Here is a 20,556-nt window from a genome sequence, read left to right as displayed (position 1 = left end):
GAGGATGTGGCTCATTCTTTCTGGCCAACTTGGCTGAAGTGTCAGCAGCGCCGCACCGTCAGACTTCTGGAAAGTTTCTGCTTGGTGTCCCCCCTCCGGTGCTGTCATGGCCCCCAGCGTGCAGTTAAAGGAGGCGATAGCTGATGTACAGGACGGCATTCGAGCCATCCTTCTCGGACCTCCCGGAGCCGGGAAAGGGACTCAGGTGAGGCTCGCAGCGAGCTAATGCTGCTAATAGTAGCTGTTAGCTTTGAGGAAAGAGAGGTGAAGTGCGCATGATCGATAACTAGTTAATAAGACCTTTAACCTTTATTGCTTTTATCAATAAATACTGTATCAGTTTGTTATTAACTTGTGTGATTAAAAATGAAATTTCAGTTTTATTTCGGTGAGGGCCGTCCGGACTAAATTCAATGACGTCTAGAACGATAAAATGTTTTAATTTATTGATTTTTAAGGTTTGTTTGTAGCTAAATTATTGCTTAAAACCAAAATCCCCAACCAGTTTTTCCTGATTTTAATCTTTCAGGACTTTCATAGATTTTGCAGGACAGGACATGTTACTGACACCAGTAAACCTCCCAGTTTGTTTTAAAGTAATCAGGACATTGGTTAATTCTTTAAATGGGAAGAAGCTCAGCTGTCATTCAGATTCTCAATGACTTTCAGCCGGACGTTTCTACTAGTTTTCATTTCAAATAATAAGTTACTCCAACGTCTATTTATGTGTACATAAATGAACATGTACACATGTTCATCCAGCATTTGAATAAAATAAATATTCAGAAATGCATAGTTGTATAATGTTATAAACGTTCTCAGTTCGGTTGAAGTGAACTCCGGCGCGGTTTGAATGGATATGCAAACACCAAACCTGCTCCAAAAACAGGAAGCAGAGCAAGGCTTTCTGGGCAAATACAACCAAAACAAATGTGAGTCTACCGCTAATGAGGGGAAATGGCTCATGGGCTTTCACCAAAGACAAAAGTGAAATCCTACAACAGCTAAAATTTGAACCCACTCCATTTTTATTTACAGCTGCGCTCAAAGGTTTTCATGTCATTTCTTTCATAAGTTCTTGTTACAGTGCTACCACAGGCGAGGAGGGGAACTGGTTGCTGAGCAGTGTGAAAGAGAACAGCAGCTGAAAATATAACAAATATTGCAATTTTGACCTCAAATCTAATCCAGTTTACCAGATTATCTGGTGTGGGGAAAAAAAACATAAATTTATTGGTTTTTGTTCAGAGCGATTGCAAGACGGAACAAGAAATGGACAAATGAATTGGAAGCCAGTAATGCTGTCTCAATATTTTGTCAAAGCAATATCAGTATGTGAAATTTTCAGATTGTAAAGGATTGTTCAGAGTGTAATGGCTGATGACTAATATATTCCAAGTCCTGTGAATTTGCATCTTTCATGCTAATGTAGCATTGAGTCTGTTGGGCAGTGTTTCACAGCAGCATTACATAAAAGGTCACAGAATAATGGAAACCCTGAAAAAGAGAGGACAGAAGAAAATGCACAGAAATACTAACTTATAATAATATCACTGGAGTCTCTAAAATCGTGCAACCCTGCCTCCTGAAGCCTCAGTTTGGAGCTTTTCAGCCACATCCCAGGGAAGAGACCCAGATAAATCACTTTAGGGATTATATATCCTGTCTGGCCTCGGAACGCCTTGGGATTTCTCAGGAAGAGGAATGTCTCCGTTTCTCCGTCTGAACTTTTCCCCACTGCGAAAATCACTCACTGTTGATTCTTTCAAAGTAAATTCATCATCATCAACTTCAAAATAAAGCGCTTTAACGCCAGTCACAGCTGAAACAAAGTGCTGAACATCAATAACAAACAAGATAAAAGAAAAATAATGTGACAAAGCTGAGCACAAAAAAATGAATTAAAAACTCAATTCAAAACACAATTAACAGATAAAATCAATAAGAAGTATGAACTTAGAACATTCACACAAAGAGAAAGTTAGCTTTTCAACTCAAATTGCTACAGACATATTTCAAATGCGCAACAAAATACCAGCTTATCCCATGCCATATTAATCAATCACAATGGTTTTCTTTTTTTGAGATATTTAATCTTTCTGCACTGCAAAAATACAACATCTTACAAAGTATTTTTGTCTTGTTTCTAGTGCAAATCTCTTAGAACACTTAAAATAAGACAAAACTAACTTACAAGTAACTTTTCTGCAAGATATAGAAGCTCAATAATTCCTCAATAAGTCAATAATTCCTCAATAGAGATGAAAAAGTTCTAGTTCCACTGGCGAATTATTTCACTCATAATAAGAAATTTTTCCTGTGTTATGTGAAATAATCTGCCAGTGGAACTAGAACTTTTTCACCAATATTAAATAATTATTTACTTAAAACAAGCTCCTATATTTTTGTTTTTGCATCGCATCAAGAATGTTCATAAACTAACATATTAAATTGATTCCATTGTCGCCGTTCTGAATCTAAATTTTGACTATTTCCTTTCTTTTTAAGTTGTATTTGCTTTTTCCTTTTTACAAATCTGTTTTGAATACTGTTTGGTAAGCTGAAGTTGAAAGCGTGTGCGTGTGCGTGTGCGTGTGTGTGTGTGTGTGTGTGTGTGTGTGTGTGTGTGTGTGTGTGTGTGTGTGTGTGTGTGTGTGTGTGTGTGTGTGTGTGTGTGTGTGTGTGTGTCTCTCGTCCCTGCAGGCTCCCCGGTTAGCGGAGAAGTACTGCGTCTGCCACCTGGCCACAGGAGACATGCTGAGGGCCATGGTGGCTTCAGGCTCTGAACTCGGCAGGAGGCTGAAGGAGACCATGGACTCCGGCAAGCTGGTAAAACATTCCTGCTTTCATATCGTCCCCTCAAAAAAATAAAATCACACATAACAACCTGAATATCTGAGCCACATGTGTTTTCAAAAAGTAAAGCAAGAAAGCCGACACATTGTCTAACTTGTTATTTTAAGATATTTTCTAATGTAGTTTGGTGAGAAATTTGAGTAAAATATTGTATTAGTGAGAATTTTTTACTAGCGATGCATCAATCTGATAGTAATATCTGTATCGGTCTCAGGGCATCAATTACTGTGCCTGATCCATAAGGGCTGATCTGTTCAGTCTAGTTCTATGCTGTATTGTTTATTTTTCATTATATTTAGTATTCATAACTGCACTACTTTCTGAATCATTTGAAAGAACATTTTATGCAGTTTTTTTTTTACGTTTGACCAAAGTAGTCAACCTGTTGTTTTTGTTGGTATTGTATTTTTTATGTTGGCTGTTATTCTCCTAATTGCACTGACTGACCAAACCATTCAGTCCATTTATGTCTGTGTTTAAAAAAAGAAACGTTTCAGTCAGTTTTTCTGTATCGGATCGGTATCGGCTGATACTAAACCTCAGATATCGTAATTGAAAAAAAGGGGATCTGTGCGTCATCTTTATTTCAGAAGATATTTTGCAAAGTTTCTTTTTATTTTTAAAGTTTTTGTGTCCTTTTTCATCATTACTGACTGATAAAGCTGCAGTTTGTGTGTTTTTGCACATCAAGGTCAATTTAAATCAGATAAAAATTGACTCTGTTAAAACTCTACCGTAGCCTGGAGGGTGTACTTTCTCTTTGCCGTTCCTTTATGTTTTCAAACTGTCATGAACTGAAGGTAAAATGCAGGAGGAAGCCGTAGCTTTGTGTTTGTTCCTTTAAAGTTTAGTTTTTCTGTCAGTGGGAGTCGTAGGACTTCATTATTACCACCTCTGATGTCATTTCCTTTGGTAATTTAGAGGCTGTTAGTGCTTCCTGTGGTGTTCGTGACAGTTAATTACACACTGTGCTATCTGCAGATATCACATTGTCTGGTAGATAAAGTTGCAGGAAGTTGTTGAGCGTTTTTTTTCTTGCAGGTCAGTGATGAGATGGTGGTGGAGCTCATAGAGAAGAACCTGGACACGACCGCCTGCAGGAACGGCTTCCTGCTGGACGGCTTTCCCAGAACGGTCAAACAAGCAGAAATGGTTCGCAACAACATTTAGTCCTCATATTTTATTCATCAGGTTCTATGAAACTAACCAGGGAAAATAATCTAACTTCTGGGTTTACGTATTTATGAAGACAAGCGATGAAGCTGAACGTCCTCTGTGCTGTTTGTCCTCCAGCTGGACGACTTGTTGGACAAAAGGGACGAGAAGCTGGACTCTGTGATCGAGTTCTCCGTAGACGACTCCCTGCTGGTTCGCCGGATCTGCGGCAGGTAGGAAACAAACGAATCATTCAGAAGTGACTCAGTTTGACTGGCAGCTGGAACTGAAAGCTGATTTATGCTTTCCATGACAGCTGCTCCTCCGATTCACAGCCAGAGTTTAACTTGCAGGATAAACGCTTTGCCTCCGAGCCACAAGAAACCGGAGCTGCAGTCACAGCATGTCTGAGCTGGTCTGGTGCTAAAGCCTGCTGGGTTCAGGGATAAACCAGGATGAGTTTAAACAGAGAACTATCAGAGTAGGAGCTTCAGCCTGAAAATATTTTCTTTTTGAACGTTTTGTTGTGAAACTGCAGTTAAAGTTGTTCCAGGAACCTGATTGGAAATGCTGTGCAGGATGCAGATTTGACCACTAGGTGTCGCTTTTGAGCTGCTCGTCAAACACATTGTTGGTGGGAACAGAACAGCACTGCTTCCGTTTCCTCAAAACCTATGGAATAATGTTTCTGAACAATAAATATCATCCTTCGTTTTGGCAATAAATTATTTTATTACAGTTTATTAACATTGGCCTGCATGGGGAGCAAGTTGGATCTCATCTGGCCAAACTTTTAGTGTTAATTTAACCTCTATACGGTGTTTGGATCGTATTGAAGATTCTGTGTTTTCATTAGTGGGGGTTATTTTATTTACAGCAAGATATTTTTCCCATGTTGGTGAAATAATCTGTCAGTGGAACTACAACTTTTTCATCAACATTAAGGAATTATTTACTTAAAACAACCCCCTATTTATTGCTAAAAAGTTCTTTGTAAGTTAGCTTTGTCTTATTTCAAGTGTCCTAAGATAGTCACTAGAATTTAGTGCTAACGTCACAAATATTTTGTGTTTGCAGTGAAGCCAGTCCGAATGTATCTAATATGGATACATTTCTAAGAATCCCGTCTGCAGTCAGATGGGTCGGTAAATATTAAAGGTGCTCTCAAACCTAGACGCGAGTCCTGGTCTCAGAAGAGACGATGTGTCTCTATGCTGCACTGATCTGCAGAGCGCCAGATTGATCTAGACCAGCGCTACCTAAAGTGCAGCAAAGTTGAAAATCCAGTGAAACACGGCTTGCATGTTGCATACAGGTAACTTGTTCTGCCTGCTAACATCAATAGACTTATTCATTTCTGACTGGAGTTTTCTCTTTTGAAGCGATTATTGTAAATTGGTCTGGGTGGAGGAGCCGAGCCTGAAGCCAGAGCGTTGACTTATTGGTCCATCTAACACTCACCTGTAGTCATTAGGTATGATTTAAAGGAGACCTACTGAGATTCCTCAAACAGGTTAGAATAGGGCAACATGCTGTATAAACACTGAATTTGCATTTTGCACAAACTTATTCTTGGATGAGAGTTCAGTCTCATCAGTCCTCCCTGTTTCGAGCAGTTTTAGGGCCTCTGTCATTTTAAATCCTAATAAGCTGATGCTGTTCACGCCCCCAACTCAACGTTTACACTCGCACTCTTTGAAAATGGTTGCAAACAGCTGTGCAATTATACAACTGTACATCTCTGAAAAGTGTTAGAGCCTACTGCATAACCAACAAGAATGCAGCAAATAGTTTCTGGATGACAAGTCAACAACAAAACACTTGTCTTTTCCAGCAGCCATTGTAGAGCACATACAGTGGGAAAACCAGCTGACCAAACTGGAGCTCAACTCAACTGATTTGTGACGTTACATTCAGGGAGAATTTTGAAATGACTTAATTTTTCAGACATCAAGTTGTTGCCATTTTTTTAAAAGCGGTAGGAACCCTAATGGAAGTACAAAATGTGCAAAATGTTAAATTTGCATAATGTGGCCCCCTTTAAAAAATAAAGAGACCGAAGTAGAACTGTCTATTTGCGGTCACCTGGTATCTACAATGGCTCCTGGAAAAGACAAGTTTTTGTTTTTGACTTATCATCCAGAGACTACTTGCTGCATTCTTGTTTGTTGTGCAGGAGGCTCCACTTCTGCTTTTCAAAAATGGACGGTCGTGTAATTGCGCATCTGTTTGCAACCATTTTCACTAAGAGACTAAAATCTCATTATCCAAGAATGATTTTGTTAAAAATGTAATGAGCATGTTTTGTATCGCCCTATTTGAACCTGTTGAAGGAAGAATAACTTTTTACATTCAATGTGGGAACCACTGTCCTTGGCAAATTGTGGGTTCAAATAGAAAAGAGTGCACCTAATAGTCAACAAATCAAAAGCATTTTATTAAAGTTCTTCATTAAACCTGAGAATACGCCCAAAATATTTTCAGAAAAGCTTTATTTTCATGGAGCCAGGAAGGACGACCCCTAACCGTCCTGGAGCTGGAGGAAAAGTCCACTTGGTTTTCCTGCACCAGCAGATGGCGCTCCAGAGTTTTCCGACGATCCTCATGCTGTCTGCATCTTAATCCTGCTCGGGTCGGCAGATTGATTCAGGAGAATCTGGAACAGAGTGATAATGCTGGAAACAAGTGGAGTGTGAAATCATGCAATTAATAGAAGGTGGCCTGAAGGTGTTGGAGCGTCCTGCAGCAGGAAGGTCTTACAGCAGATCTTTAGTGAAGTGTTTACCTCAGAAATGGGCTGGAGTTTAAAAAAACACTTTCAGGCTGTTATGTTGACCTTCTAAGTCTTTCTAAAGTTTTCACTCGTTAAATACGGTGTTGTTAATGGGACTGCTCATGGTTTTTAGGATGAATCAGAGCTGAGAAAATAGTTGAAGGAAGTTCTGCAAAATCGCTGAACTAAAACATGAGTTTAAATAAATGATGTACTTTAAAGTCCACATCTTGGAGGTTTTACATATTTCATCATTAAGTGGTTTTCAGAGTTGTGAATCGTATTGTTGCTTTTCTTGTCTGTTCTGTAAACAGAAGCAGATTATGACTACTGAGCACGCTCCTACAAGTTCTTAAAGAGGATATTGAACCGAATCCTGGTCCCAAAAATCAGAATCAAATTGTGATTTGGTAAAAAATTCTCCACATTTTATTTGTCCTGAAAAACTAGAATTCTCCTTATAAACATTATGGCTGTCGCCCTCTGGTGGTTTCAGAGAGTACTCCACCACTACAGGGCCAAATCTGGAGAGCAGGTACCGAAACATCAGCTTTAAAACTGTAAAAACACATTTTTGTGACTCATTTGTTGGTACTGTCTGTATTTATAGTTGTTCCTCAAGAACAAGGTTCAAAGTGCTTTACATCATAAAAACATGACTCTCCAATTATGAAACAAACATTACATTTTATCAAATGCCATCATCAAAATCATCAATACTCATCAAATATATTGATAATGATCCAGTTACTAATAATCACAGGCAACTCCAAACAGACGTAACCAGACTTAAAGTAGCTCAGTGTTTCAGCTCTTTTGCCTTTTTCTGGAAGTTTGTTCCAGATTTGTGGTGCGTAGAAGCTGAAAGTTGCTTCTCCATGTTTGGTTCTTCAATGTGTTTTGGTGATTAATTGTTCAGTGATTTATAAACCAACAGAAGAATTTTACCGTTTATACTCTGAGCTCCAGAGAGTCATGGAAGGACTTTAGAACTGGGGTGATGCGCTCCATCTCCCTGGTTTTACTGGGAAATGTTCTTCAGGTGACGGAAGGCTGACTTTGAAGCTGTCTTTATGTGGCTCTGAAGGTTCAGGTCTGCAGTGATGTTCAGGTATCGGCCCTTTCAGTTGGTAAAGCCTGGAAATATGGGCCAGCTGGTTTTGTGCCAGATCATTTTCATAACCGACTGAGTAAATCAAGTTTCCAGCTCCGCCTACGTTGGGGACGATTTGTGGTGAAGTCGATGTTCTCTGGTCTGAGCAGCTTTCAGATTGGCCTGCAGCATGTTGTGAAATGTTTAGTTGTCGTCTCGACTGCATCATACCCGACGCGACCTCGGTTTATGCAGTCATGTGTGTCTGCGGGCATCGTGTCGCAACGACAAGGTCCAAGTAGGACATGGTGTGGGATGTGAAAGGACAGTGACTCACTGACCCGCTCTCTGCTTCCGCAGGCTGATCCACCAGCCCAGCGGCCGCTCCTACCACGAGGAGTTCAACCCCCCCAAACAGCACATGAAGGATGACGTAAGTAGTTTCTGCTCCGGCCTGCTGGGGGAAACAGTCTGAGCAACCCGCCGCCCACCTGAGTGACTCTCAGGCTGGAAATGGGTCAGAGTTGAGCTGCTTTTCAATAACTGGCCTCTTTTCACTTTCAGACACGTTTTGTTTTTCAGAAAGCTGTGACCCAGTTTCAGTCTGAAAAGCTGTTACGTCTCCATCTAGGTGGGCAGAAATGGCTGCTGGTGGAGGACTTTTTTTATTTTGTAACATCCACTGACCTTTTCATAATGGCAGATGTAAGAATGGCTCTGCCAGAACCAGAATGGCTTCGTTAAAGCGAAACTTTTAGAGCTTCAGGGTTGTGACGACGACAGAAAATCTCAATATAAAGACATTTATTTATTTTTAACCAGAGTGGCAGAAATGAGCTTCCATATTATGACCCTATAGAATTGTTTAAAATATTCTAGTTGTTTTCAACCATCTCACATTATTTCTAAATCGTTTGAATAGAAACATTTGTCTGTGAATGAAAAATCAAATCTGAACCGAATCATGACCCTAAATATCAGAATTGGATCATTAAACACTAATGTGCATTTCAAATGTCCAAACCCTGAAAAACTATTAAATCATCATACATAGATGTATTTATTTTCATAAACATTTAAACATTCAGTTTTAGGATTTTTACATATTTTGTAGGGCTGAACTTGATTAAGTGATATTATTATTGTTGCTTATTTTTTGAGTTTTTTTCAACACATCCCTAAAAAGTGTGAAGTGAAACTCTGAATTTTCTGCATTAGTATGTTTTATGTAGAGCCAATGTTAACATTAAACTCATCCGAGACTCCAGTTCCTGCTGAAGCTGCATCCCTGACGTCATTTCCTGTAACAAAAATGATCAACTTTTGTCTTTTTTAGTTTTAATAAAATCTAGCAGAAAAACATCTCTGTATAATGATTTAGTATTTGCACTGCATTTTTAAAATTCAAAGGATTAGAAAGATTTTCTAAAATATTTCCTCCTAAATCTTCTCACCACATCTGGAATGACCAACAGAGTCAAATTAGAGGATTTTAATTCAACTAGACGTTGACTGGTTTAAATGTATTCATTCTTCAGCCTCTGAATAAATTATCCAAGATGTTTCTGGAATTTTACGTGTTCAGTTATAACACGGAAACGTTGTATGTTGGGAATTTCTTGCGGTTTGTTTGGTCTACTGTCACAACTTGTCAGTGTGTGTTGACTCAGTAGCTCGGTGCTTTTGTTGTTTGTTTTCTGTGTTCATTTCCTGCTTCCTGCCTCCACCTCAGGCTGCAACAAGTAGCAGCATGCAGGAATTAAAAGGGAACCCATTACACAAAACTCACACTTTGCACACTTTTGTACTTAGATTTAAGTCTTTCTTTTGTTTTGTTTTAAGCTGAAGAGCTGTAAAAAAAAAAACACCTCTCTGTGTTTTTGGCATTAACTTAATGTTTTTTGTTTTTGAGCCGTTTCCATGTCACCACTGTACTGGAAAAGAAAAGTGTTTTGTTGTTGACTTACCATCCAGATCCCACTTGCTCCATTCTTGCTGGTTATGCAGGAGGCTCCACTTCTGCTTTTCAAAGACTGTGTAATTGTGCTTCTGTTTGTAGGCTTTTTCATATGCAGGTGTAAACATTGAGTTGTGGATCGTGGCCAGTAGCAGCTGTTTGGATTTAAAGTGACAGAGGCCCTAAAACAGGCACAACTGATCAGACTAAAATCTCATTTTCTAAGATTGATTTTGTGCTAAAATGTAATAAACAGGTTTTGAAAAGCCCATAACCATGGCCTAACCTGTTTAAGGCAGGGTCGTGATGGTTTTTGGTCTTTCATTTCAGTTTAGTTTTATTTTGTTATGACTTTATCTAATTTGGTTAGCTTACGTTAGATTTTAATTTTAGAGTTTGTTTGTTTGTTTGCTAGCTATTAATTACATATTTACATTTTATTAGCTACAGCAGTAGTTTTAGTTTTTTCATACTTTGACCTTTTTGAATTCTGCACCTAAAAATGAACCAAAGTATTGTGATTATGTATGCATGGATTGGGTAATGAATACTAAACCGAAGATGCAATTTTCTAAAAATGAATTCAGTTATTGTTGAACAACCAACTGACTCTGGCGTCTCCTCCAAACTTTTGCTGTCGCCGTTTCGCGGCTAGCTTAGCGCCACCAGGAAGGAAAGGAAGTGCTGTAATTTGCCGATGACTGAAGTAAAACTTTTGAGGAGGAGGAATCAATTTCACATCAGTTCAAAAGGCTAATGGGTTCATAAACATGAAAACAAAGGATCTTGTATCTATAATTTCATAATGTTTTAGTTTTATAAGCTCACAGTATTGTTCCAGTTAGTTATAGTTTTTTTTACCCCATTAGTTTCCATTTTTATTACCAAAATGTTTTTTCAGTTTTAGTTTTAGTTATCTATGATAACTTTGGTTCCAGTAGTTCGCCTGTAACTGATTGTTCCCACCTGAGGCCTCGTCCTGATGCTTCTGCTCCTCCTCCCAGGTGACGGGCGAGCCGCTGATCCGCCGCAGCGACGACAACGAGACGACGCTCCGCTCCCGCCTGGACGCCTACCACCGGCAGACGTCCCCCCTGGTGCAGTACTACAGCGCCCGGGGCCTGCACACGGCAGTGGACGCCTCCCAGAGCCCCAGCGTGGTGTTCGCCTCCATCGTGGCCGCCTTCTCCGCAGCCACGGCCGCCCCAGCCCGCGCCACCGCCTGTAAAGACCAAGTCTTCTTTGTTTAACCCTTCTCTTCCTTCCTCTTTTTTCCCTCCTCGTTGGAGATTACAAGAGTGGCAAGAAAATCTAATGTTGGAATGTAAACAAGGAAAGTAGGAGCTTAATGAGCCGGTCGTACTCTCGTTTCCATGGCGATAACATGTTGAAAGTGTGACTGAATTATGACATTTAGCTGATCTGAACTCCATAGAAAACATTCCCTCAGTGTTGACCTTCGTTGCTGGACTCGCATGCTCTTTAACTTTCCCTTTTTCTTTTTGGGCCTCGTTTTTTGTGGATCCTTCTTCTTCTTCTTCTATAACTTCACCTTCAGATTTATGTATTTTCCAGGTGTGGATAATCGTAGAAAAAGTTGTTCCCATCTCGATGTGTGAGGTCTGGAGATCCTTTCTAAGATCCTTTTCAAACTAAAAGATGGATGGTGAAGAATGTTTATGCTTTAGATGATAAAATCAGCTGCTGCTGTTTCTGCCTCCATAAAAACTCAGATTTCATTGGCTGAGGAGGATAAGAAGCTATAATAGTTATGATGACCTGCAGGAGACAAAAAGTATGAGAATCACTGATCTGCATGATAAATATCTACATATGCAGCTTCCATCAAACCAGCTTTATGCTGGTTTTCATCTGAAAGACATTTGTCTCCATCATGCACCTTTTACAGATCCCATAATTAATGAATCTTCTAGAAGTTCCAGGAATCAGAATCAGCTTTGAAATTAATCAGCTAAGACTGAAACAATTAGTCGGATTAATTGTGATGAATCTATTATTGAAATTATTCTGAAGTGATTTGGTAATTTATTGTTAGCTGAAGGAAATGCACTCTAAAAAGGTTAGTTGTAATTCAGCCAAACATGTTAAAAATATTTACACAGGATACCTTTGCTACAAATGATCAAGTGTAATGCTGATACTGCAATTTAGACGATAAATGTTTATTTTCTTATTTAAAAACATGAATTGAAATGTTTGTTTGCATCTTTTATTGTATTTCTAACATTGTATTAAAAAGGTTGAAGTGGCTGGATGCAAAAAAAGAAAAGTTGGGAATATGCCAGTTATTTTTATCCAATTTAATCTTCAGAATATTTGATTACTGGAATAATAGTTGGTTGCAACCCTAAAGCTGATATAAAAGAGTTAAAATGTTGCAGTTTTCATTTTACCAATCGTTTTGTTCGGTAATATTTCCATCGTTTCTCAGGAGTTTCTGGTTTTGCAGAGTTTGTTTTAGCTTTTAGACCAGAACTCAGTCAGAACCGGTTTCATGTTCGGGTCTCGGTGCCTGGAGATGTGAATCCTGTTCTCTCATTTGTTTATCCATTAGTTCAACCATCTGCTGCTGCCGCCCTCTGATGACCCCTCTGTGCATTAGAAAGGGAGCTTTTACAGGCCGGGTTAATTGGTAAAATCAATCAGAACCTTGTTTTTTTTTTTTTTCTGGGAAATGGACGGAGTAGTGTTTTCAGCAGAGAAGCAGAAATTTCCTGTAACACTGTGTTACATCAGTTTGTACAGTCTGTTGTTTTCCTGCTGTTGGTGCTGCAGAGTTTCTTGGGAACCAACTCATCCTCGTTTTTATTCATGTTTTATTCTTTCTTCCTGTTACAAAAACTCGATTTGTCCCCTTCATCTTTGCCCGAAGGACTCGTGTTTGTATCTGAAACCTGGCAGCAGAGACCAAACGCAGCACCTGGTCTTCCGTATGGCAAACAGACAAAACTCAGTTGATGTGATGTAAAACAGCAGTGAGGAGGTAGAGAGCCTGACCCACTGCCCCTTCTCTAATGCAGAATCTGCAGCTGAAAACAAAATGAAGTTTTACTGGATCAGTCATTCGTCTAAATGAATGAATGGATGAGACATCTAGTTGTGGTTAATCTTTGTCTGTTGCCATATTTAAATGCCAGGAGCCACTTTCATATTTGCTTTTTCTTCTACATTTCTAATCATAGATACATGTTTGATTACAAAACCTGAATGTTCACAAAATACAGTCAATAATCGTCCAGAGAGCTTTGATGGTTCCCTCCGCCTGTCGGGAGGTTTGATGGTTCCCTCCGCCTGGTTCCCTCCGCCTGTAGGGAGGTTCGATGGTTCCCTCCGCCTGGTTCCCTCTGCCTGGTTCCCTCCGCCTGTAGGGAGGTTAGATGGTTCCCTCTGCCTGGTTCCCTCCGCCTGTAGGGAGGTTCGATGGTCCCCTCTGCCTGGTTCCCTCCGCCTGTAGGGAGGTTTGATGGTTCCCTCTGCCTGGTTCCCTCTGCCTGGTTCCCTCTGCCTGGTTCCCTCCGCCTGGTTCCCTCCGCCTGTAGGGAGGTTCGATGGTTCCCTCTGCCTGGTTCCCTGCGCCTGTAGGGAGGTTTGATGGTTCCCTCCGCCTGGTTCCCTCTGCCTGTAGGGAGGTTCGATGGTTCCCTCTGCCTGGTTCCCTCCGCCTGTAGGGAGGTTTGATGGTTCCCTCCGCCTGGTTCCCTCTGCCTGGTTCCCTCCGCCTGTTGGGAGGTTCAATGGTTCCCTCTGCCTGGTTCTCTCTGCCTGGTTCCGTCCGCCTGTTGGGAGGTTCAATGGTTCCCTCTGCCTGGTTCTCTCTGCCTGGTTCCGTCCGCCTGTAGGGAGGTTCAATGGTTCCCTCCGCCTGGTTCCCTCCGCCTGTAGGGAGGTTCAGTGGTTCCCTCCGCCTGGTTCCCTCCGCCTGGTTCCCTCTGCCTGGTTCCCTCTGCCTGGTTCCCTCTGCCTGGTTCCCTCCGCCTGGTTCCCTCCGCCTGTAGGGAGGTTCGATGGTTCCCTCCGCCTGTAGGGAGGTTCGATGGTTCCCTCCGCCTGTAGGAACGTTCGATGGTTCCCTCCGCCTGTAGGAACGTTCGATGGTTCCCTCTGCCTGGTTCCCTCCGCCTGTAGGGAGGTTCAATGGTTCCCTCCGCCTGTAGGAACGTTCGATGGTTCCCTCTGCCTGGTTCCCTCCGCCTGTAGGGAGGTTCGATGGTTCCCTCCGCCTGTAGGGAGGTTCAATGGTTCCCTCCACCTGTAGGAACGTTCGATGGTTCCCTCTGCCTGGTTCCCTCCGCCTGTAGGGAGGTTCGATGGTTCCCTCTGCCTGGTTCCCTCCGCCTGTAGGGAGGTTCAATGGTTCCCTCCACCTGTAGGAACGTTCGATGGTTCCCTCCGCCTGTAGGAAAGTTTGATGGTTCCCTCCGCCTGGTTCCCTCCGCCTGGTTCCCTCCGCCTGTAGGAACGTTCGATGGTTCCCTCTGCCTGGTTCCCTCCGCCTGTAGGGAGGTTCAATGGTTCCCTCCACCTGTAGGAACGTTCGATGGTTCCCTCCGCCTGTAGGAAAGTTTGATGGTTCCCTCTGCCTGGTTCCCTCCGCCTGGTTCCCTCCGCCTGTAGGGAGGTTCGATGGTTCCCTCCGCCTGTAGGGAGGTTCGATGGTTCCCTCCGCCTGTAGGAACGTTCGATGGTTCCCTCCGCCTGTAGGAAAGTTTGATGGTTCCCTCCGCCTGTAGGAACGTTCGATGGTTCCCTCCGCCTGTAGGAACGTTCGATGGTTCCCTCCGCCTGGTTCCCTCTGCCTGGTTCCCTCCGCCTGTAGTCAGGTTCCTTTGTCCAGTTATTAGTCTGTTCATAAGTTTTTCAGTTTGTCTTTCTGGGCACAAATCTTAATTTCAGGAGTTGTTGTGTTGTAAAGCACCGTCACTTTTTTCATGAAGTCTGGTGATAAATGTTGAATACTGTATTTCCAGAGGCCTGTTGCTCAGGTTGAGTCTTGGTTTCCCTTCTGTTTGTGGCGTTAGATGTTGGAAATCTCCTGATTCTTGAACTTCTTCAGCTGATCGTTGTGTCTCTAACCTTCTAACCCGTTTTGTTTGTTCCTTAGAAAGCTGTGAATGTTTAGTTTACGCTTCCTGAATGTAACCATCAGCCTAAATGGACTGAAACAAAAACAAGTTCCAGCATTTCAGCGACTGAATCAAGTTTTGCCGTTCACTCATCCACACCCTTGTCCTCCCTGCTCCCTCTTGTCTTGCAGCTGGTTGAAGGCCGAGCTGCTCCGCGCCACAGAGGTGATCAAACGGAGGGTAGACTGAACTCACTGTGCTGTTAGTCTTAAAGTACATTTTTATCCCCTGTAGATTATGAACCAGCTAACCTCCAATAAACCTGCTTTTCTACAATCATCACATCTTCTGTCTGTGTGCATTCTTTCCATTTCATCTTGAAACTGAAGTTTTAGTTGGATGTTTTTCTCCATTTTGGCTACAGATTTGATTACCAGAGTCTGGAAATATTTTTTATTTTGTCCTGGTTCTGTTTAACTTCAGACACAAACTGAAAGAAGCTAAAATGTTGTCTTGTTTAGCCTGGAACTGCGTGAGCCGATCCGTTTGTACACAGGTGTTTTCACAGATGAAACAAAGTGTGGCACATCAATGCACACTAAAAACCTGTATTAAACTCTTAATAAAAATAAAAATAAACATTTTTTTAAAACAAGTTTTAGAAACGGGCAGTGAAGAATATTTTTGGAGCCAGTGGCTTAATATGTCAGAATCACATTTTATGCCTAATTAAGTTGTTTCAATTAGGAAATAAAATCCTAAAGTCATTTTCACAAATGTAAAATGTTCCAACGGTTCATTTGTCAGAAACGAACCTTTAAATGGAGATTAAACCATTTTCATTAAGCTGTGGTTCCTGTCTGAAATTATTAAAAGAAAAATCGACTTGGGTTGTAGTTTGTGTAATTAATCTATGAAATGTTTGACTTATTACACTGATTTACTGAAAAACATTTTTAATGTATTAAATGTATCTTAATTAGTTTCATCCTGTTTTCAGGAGAAGAATAGAAATAAAGAATCCCACATGAAGTCGGTTTATATTCGTTTTGTTTTTAAAAAGTTATTTACCTTTGTGTTTAATTTCAGTTTTGATTGTCGTCGGGTTCGTTTAATCTCAAACCTGTCAGGACAGAACTTCATTCTGGCTCCAGTCCAAACGGTGAAGGTTTCCTCTGTTCCGACATCAAGCAGCATAAATAAACTGCCGCAGGCTGAATGTCAGATCTGGATCTAAAGCTTTGTGTTGTTTTTAACTCTCTTACAGAAGGTTTGATCGTCATTCTAAAGATGCATTAAAAATCTTCCCTCAGACTGAAAGTCACACTCCATTAGCTGTTTTAATGACTTCCCTGGAAATCATACAGAAAAGCATTTCCTGCTTCTCACTGTGAGAACAAATGGCAGCGCTGAGATTAAAATGCCTGACTTGATTTACATGAATTGTTTTAAGGATGTCGTTAAGATAAAACAGAAACTAAAAAAGCAGCACCAGGGAACCACTTAGACTCTACAAGTTCACACATTTTTTAAATCTGAAGTTAAATATGCAAATCAAATATTTTTAGAAATATTTCTCCTCTGCTGAGCAAAACATCGAAGATTTAGTTTTTTTTATGAATATGTGTTTACAAACAAGCTCAAAAGTTCATCAGATCAGTGATTTATTATTATATCCTCCTGACTACCAGGAAAAAAATATTGTCCAATCACCATTTTTTTTAAATCCCACAGTCTTTGTAAGGTAATTAGAATACTTATGCACTTAGTCTCTTCTCATAAAATGTGTTATGACTGATGAACGCCATTTTTATGAATTAGAAAAAGGTACATACAAAAGTCCCCCCTTCACATGTGGTATCATTGAAAAGCCCTAAATGTCCTCTGTAGATACCAAAAGGAATTAATTCAGTAGAATGCAGGGGGTGGGAGATATTCAAGTTTAGAAATGTCCTCTACAGAGGACAAAAATGAACTACTGGTCGTCATGAGGGTATTGTTATTAATAGAAACAGCAATCAAATATTTAAAAATTACAAAGTTATAATGTGCAACATGGAGCCAAGTTTTTTACACCAAGTATTCATCAATTTGTACAGGCTAAAGTGTAGCCATACCTAGAAATGTACCACAATTTGCCTGAGTAGAATATTTGTTTTGTTTTGGGCACTAAAGCTGGCTTCAGCCCGGGGCCCTTTCCTCCTACATCCGGCCCTGCTGTCCCCAACATCGGATGTTGGACAATTTAGAAACCGGAAATGAAATCAGTATTGTAATGGTGGGATGCCTACGATGTGTCTGCAAGTAAAATGGGATAAAACACATAAAACTCTTAGTGGATTATTATCTCAGTGACAGAACACTTTTTGTGTATAAGTAACGTTCAGTTGAACGGGTATGACGTCACAGGGTGGGGTTTCCGTACAGCTGACGGGGTGACGTCATGGTCAGGGTTTTCCTCCTTCGACGTCGCAGGGCGGCGGAGCGGCAGTGAGCGACGCGACGCCGCGCGGAACGAAGCGAGCGGCAGCGCTAATATCCCCGGAGTTTTACCGCGGCGCAGCCGGAGCGCAGCAGGACCAGAGGCCGCCTCCACCCAGCAGGAAACCCCGGAGCCACGGAGCGCAGAGCCGGCCCGGGCCTTCGAGGACAGCGAGGAGCCACCGCGGGGTGGACCGCAGGAGCAGCCGAGGCACCGCCGCTCATCTTCTGCAGAGGAAGACATCCGCTGCCGGGGGGGTAAGTACCGCTGCAGAAACCCCGTGGATTTAAATTCCCCCTCTCATGTCAGAATTACCCCGATAAACCGAGACGAGGGGCGGATTTCGGTCATAATCGCGTCAGTTCAATCAGAGCAGAGGAGGAACGTGTCCATGTTGGCTCAGCAACAAAGCAGCTGGTGTCTGACTACAACATTTACACGTTAATTCATCCAGGATGAGTTAAAATCCTCATTCACCGCCGCCGGTCAGGAGCTACGGCGGCCATCGTCGGTAGAAAAAAATATCCGCCAAAAACTCAGAAATTTAGAGATTAGCATCGGAAATTTTCTAAAAAAGAACTTGGACATTTCTGAGCTTGAAAAGTAAAAAAAGAATCTTAAAGTTTTTTTTCCCCATAAAATGTCTAATCTCATCAATTTTCTTGTTTTTCTTCAAAATTAAGACCTCAAGATTTTTGAGAATAATCTCAAATTTTTCCTGTTATTTCTAGCAAATTTTTGACTTTTGAGCTCAGAATTTTTCTTGTTTTTTTTTTAAAATAAAATTTCTAAAATTTAATCCTCAAAATTTCTTTTACTTTGTAGCAAATTTTTGACTTTTGAAACTCAAAAAATGTCCCTGTTTTCTAAGAAAATTTTTGATATTAATCTCCAAATGTCCATGACTTTCGACACTCAAAAATTTTCATGTTTTTTCCAGAAAATTTCTTAGAATAACCTCAAACTTTCTCCATTTTTTCTAGGAAATTTTTTACTTTTGAAACTAAATTTTCTTTTACTATAATTTTTTTTTAATTATTATTATTTAGAATGTTTCTATCAAACATCATCTGACTATCTGTAATTTCTAAGTTTTTCTAGATAATTTCTGAGATTAATCTCAAAATTTGGTTGGCATGTTTCCTGCAGACTGGAGGAAAAGCTTCATGCTTTCAGCTGCGGTGGGAACTGGTTTGGTTTCCAGATATCATCTGATGATGAGCGGCTTGTTATCATGATGACGCATCTCCTCTGTGGTGTCTGCTTTAGGTGGAGCAGCTGAAATCAAGAGTCAGCTGTGGTTCACTGGCTGTAAAGTCTTCAGACCCAACCTGTCTGGGTTTGTTGATGTAAAAGATGAGACCATGAAAGATGATTTCCTGAAGTTTTTTTTCTTCAGTTTGATCAGTATCATTTATTACTCATAAAAAAACAAGCAGATCTGTTAAAATGTAACTAATATAAACTACATACAAACTACTGGTTTATTGAATCACATCTGGACTGAATTTATTTGGCAACCTGAACTCTCCTCCAATTATGCCTCTTTGGCTGTTAATACAATATTAGAAATACACCAAGAGATGCAAATAAGCAAATAATTCAAACATTACTGCCTTACAAACAATAGCAGCATTGCTTTAGTGTAGGCTTCATTATCTGTAGCAAATGATGCATCGGCAGCTAAGAAATCCTTCTAACATCAGCGTGTGAAAAGCTCAGGCCTTTCTGCTCGACTTCATATCAATACAACGTAGAACTGATCAGTTCGCTACTTTCCTTATCAATAACTGGATCGCAAAAGATGCTTAATAGGAGACTTTTACAGAACTTGAACCAGGTGAAGCCAAATCTATGCCCCATGAACAGCTGTGAGTAAAATATACTGACAAAGAAAGTTTTTATTTTTTATCCTAAATGCAAAATGTTTATATGTTTTATACATTTTTGTGTTGCTCTTTCAACAAATTACCTTTTTTGAGTCTGTATTCTCCAGTTGACGATTAATTGATTATTTAAATAAAGACAATTAACCTGATTAGTCCTGTAACTGCATGCATGTGCTGGTGCTGCTCCTGCTTCTGCCTGTGTGTGGAGAGGTTTGCTCTCAGCCACCGAATCGCCCGCAGGCAGGCATTAAACTTTCAGCAGCTCAGCAGTGTGGCTCCTGAACGCTCCTCTAATTATAGAAGCTAGCCGGCCCGATTCCCTCCGCACCGCTCCGGACTCTCCACGTACGTCCTCTCTGTGTTTGTGTGGGAGAGAGGCATTAATGGGAAACCGAGAGGAGTCAAACTCTCCATTTGGGCTCCCATCTGCCTCCCACTGCAGGAACTGTTTCACTTCTTACCACATTTAGGGATGAAAGAAGCAGATCTCTGCCTGTTGTCCTGTTAGTGACACTTTAACATTTAATCATGAGTCATTTCTTTTAAGCAACCTTTTTATTCATTACTGGAACTGATTACTTAACCTGTCTGAGTCTAATAAAAACATATAGAAATGTCAAGTAGAGATGAAATCAGCCAATTATTTCACTAATTTGTTGATGAGCAGATATATCTCAGTGTTACGTTCCCTGGCAAACAGGTCCAGGTTTTTCTATAATTTTAGGAATATTATCTGTCCAGATTGGAAGCAGAAATTAGAGAATTTAAAAAACGTTCTGAGCTTCCTATGCTGGCCTGTAGGTGGCAGTAGCACTGCTGGATCTAAACACAAAAGAAAAAGATTCACAGTGGTTTTCTTCACTATTAATGTGGTGAAGATCACAAACAAAGTGTAATCAACAAAATCAAAACAAACTTCATTATGTAGATCAAATACGGTTGACTTGCTGTGGTTTTTAGCACATTACCCAAACTAACACATTATTATTTCCCCATAGGTCTTAGCTAACATGCTAACAAGGGTGTGAAAACAACCAAAAAAGTATTATTTATTATTTACTGTTTTATTGTTTCATTCACCAAAGTGACAATTTGATTTTGGATTTAATTAGCTAAAAAAATATACAATCTTTGTAAAGCTAAAAGTTGAAAGAGGCTAATCAAACTGTAGCAGTTACTGTGGAAAACTGCTAAAAGTGGAAAAATTACATAGATAAAATTGTAACCTTTGACCTGAAGGTGGTCAATCATGTTAATGTAAAACTAC

At 40.6% G+C, this 20,556-nt stretch overlaps 2 protein-coding genes across 3 annotated transcripts in view; both read left to right on the top strand.

Moving 5' to 3' along the window:
- The first annotated feature begins 4 nt into the window (after positions 1-4).
- Positions 5-15,260, top strand: ak2 (adenylate kinase 2). 2 transcript variants are annotated; one of them, XM_015003360.2, is made up of 7 exons: positions 7-205; positions 2,704-2,829; positions 3,898-4,008; positions 4,150-4,244; positions 8,238-8,310; positions 10,839-11,058; positions 15,110-15,260. In XM_015003360.2, the coding sequence occupies exons 1-7, from the start codon at positions 107-109 to the stop codon at positions 15,115-15,117; spliced, it is 732 nt and encodes a 243-aa protein (XP_014858846.1). In that variant the 5' UTR covers positions 7-106; the 3' UTR covers positions 15,118-15,260. The 2 variants fall into 2 exon arrangements, with proteins under 2 accessions (XP_014858768.1, XP_014858846.1); XM_015003282.2 differs by lacking the exon at positions 15,110-15,260 and having other exon boundaries at positions 5-205; positions 10,839-12,124.
- Positions 15,261-17,237: 1,977 nt separating this feature from the next.
- Positions 17,238-20,556, top strand: part of rnf19b (ring finger protein 19B) — a 42,010-nt gene continuing 38,691 nt past the window's right edge. Inside the window, exon 1 of the mRNA XM_015003056.2 lies at positions 17,238-17,657. The gene's annotated coding sequence lies outside the window, so the exon portion shown is untranslated. The remainder of the gene's footprint in view (positions 17,658-20,556) is intronic.

The sequence above is a fragment of the Poecilia mexicana genome, unplaced genomic scaffold, assembly GCF_051168715.1.
Source record: "Poecilia mexicana isolate PSO_F unplaced genomic scaffold, ASM5116871v1 scaffold_11, whole genome shotgun sequence".
Lineage (NCBI taxonomy): Eukaryota > Metazoa > Chordata > Actinopteri > Cyprinodontiformes > Poeciliidae > Poecilia > Poecilia mexicana.
This window is presented reverse-complemented; position numbering and strand designations above follow the sequence as displayed.

What these genes read in the sequence shown, in the direction of transcription:
- ak2 (XM_015003282.2), top strand. Translation starts at nt 107, where the DNA reads ATGGCCCCCAGCGTGCAGTTAAAGGAGGCGATAGCTGATGTACAGGAC. An exon ending in GAGCCGGGAAAGGGACTCAG is followed by an intron (nt 206 to 2,703) that starts GTGAGGCTCGCA and finishes TCGTCCCTGCAG; the next exon opens with GCTCCCCGGTTAGCGGAGAA. An exon ending in AACAGCACATGAAGGATGAC is followed by an intron (nt 8,311 to 10,838) that starts GTAAGTAGTTTC and finishes TCCTCCTCCCAG; the next exon opens with GTGACGGGCGAGCCGCTGAT.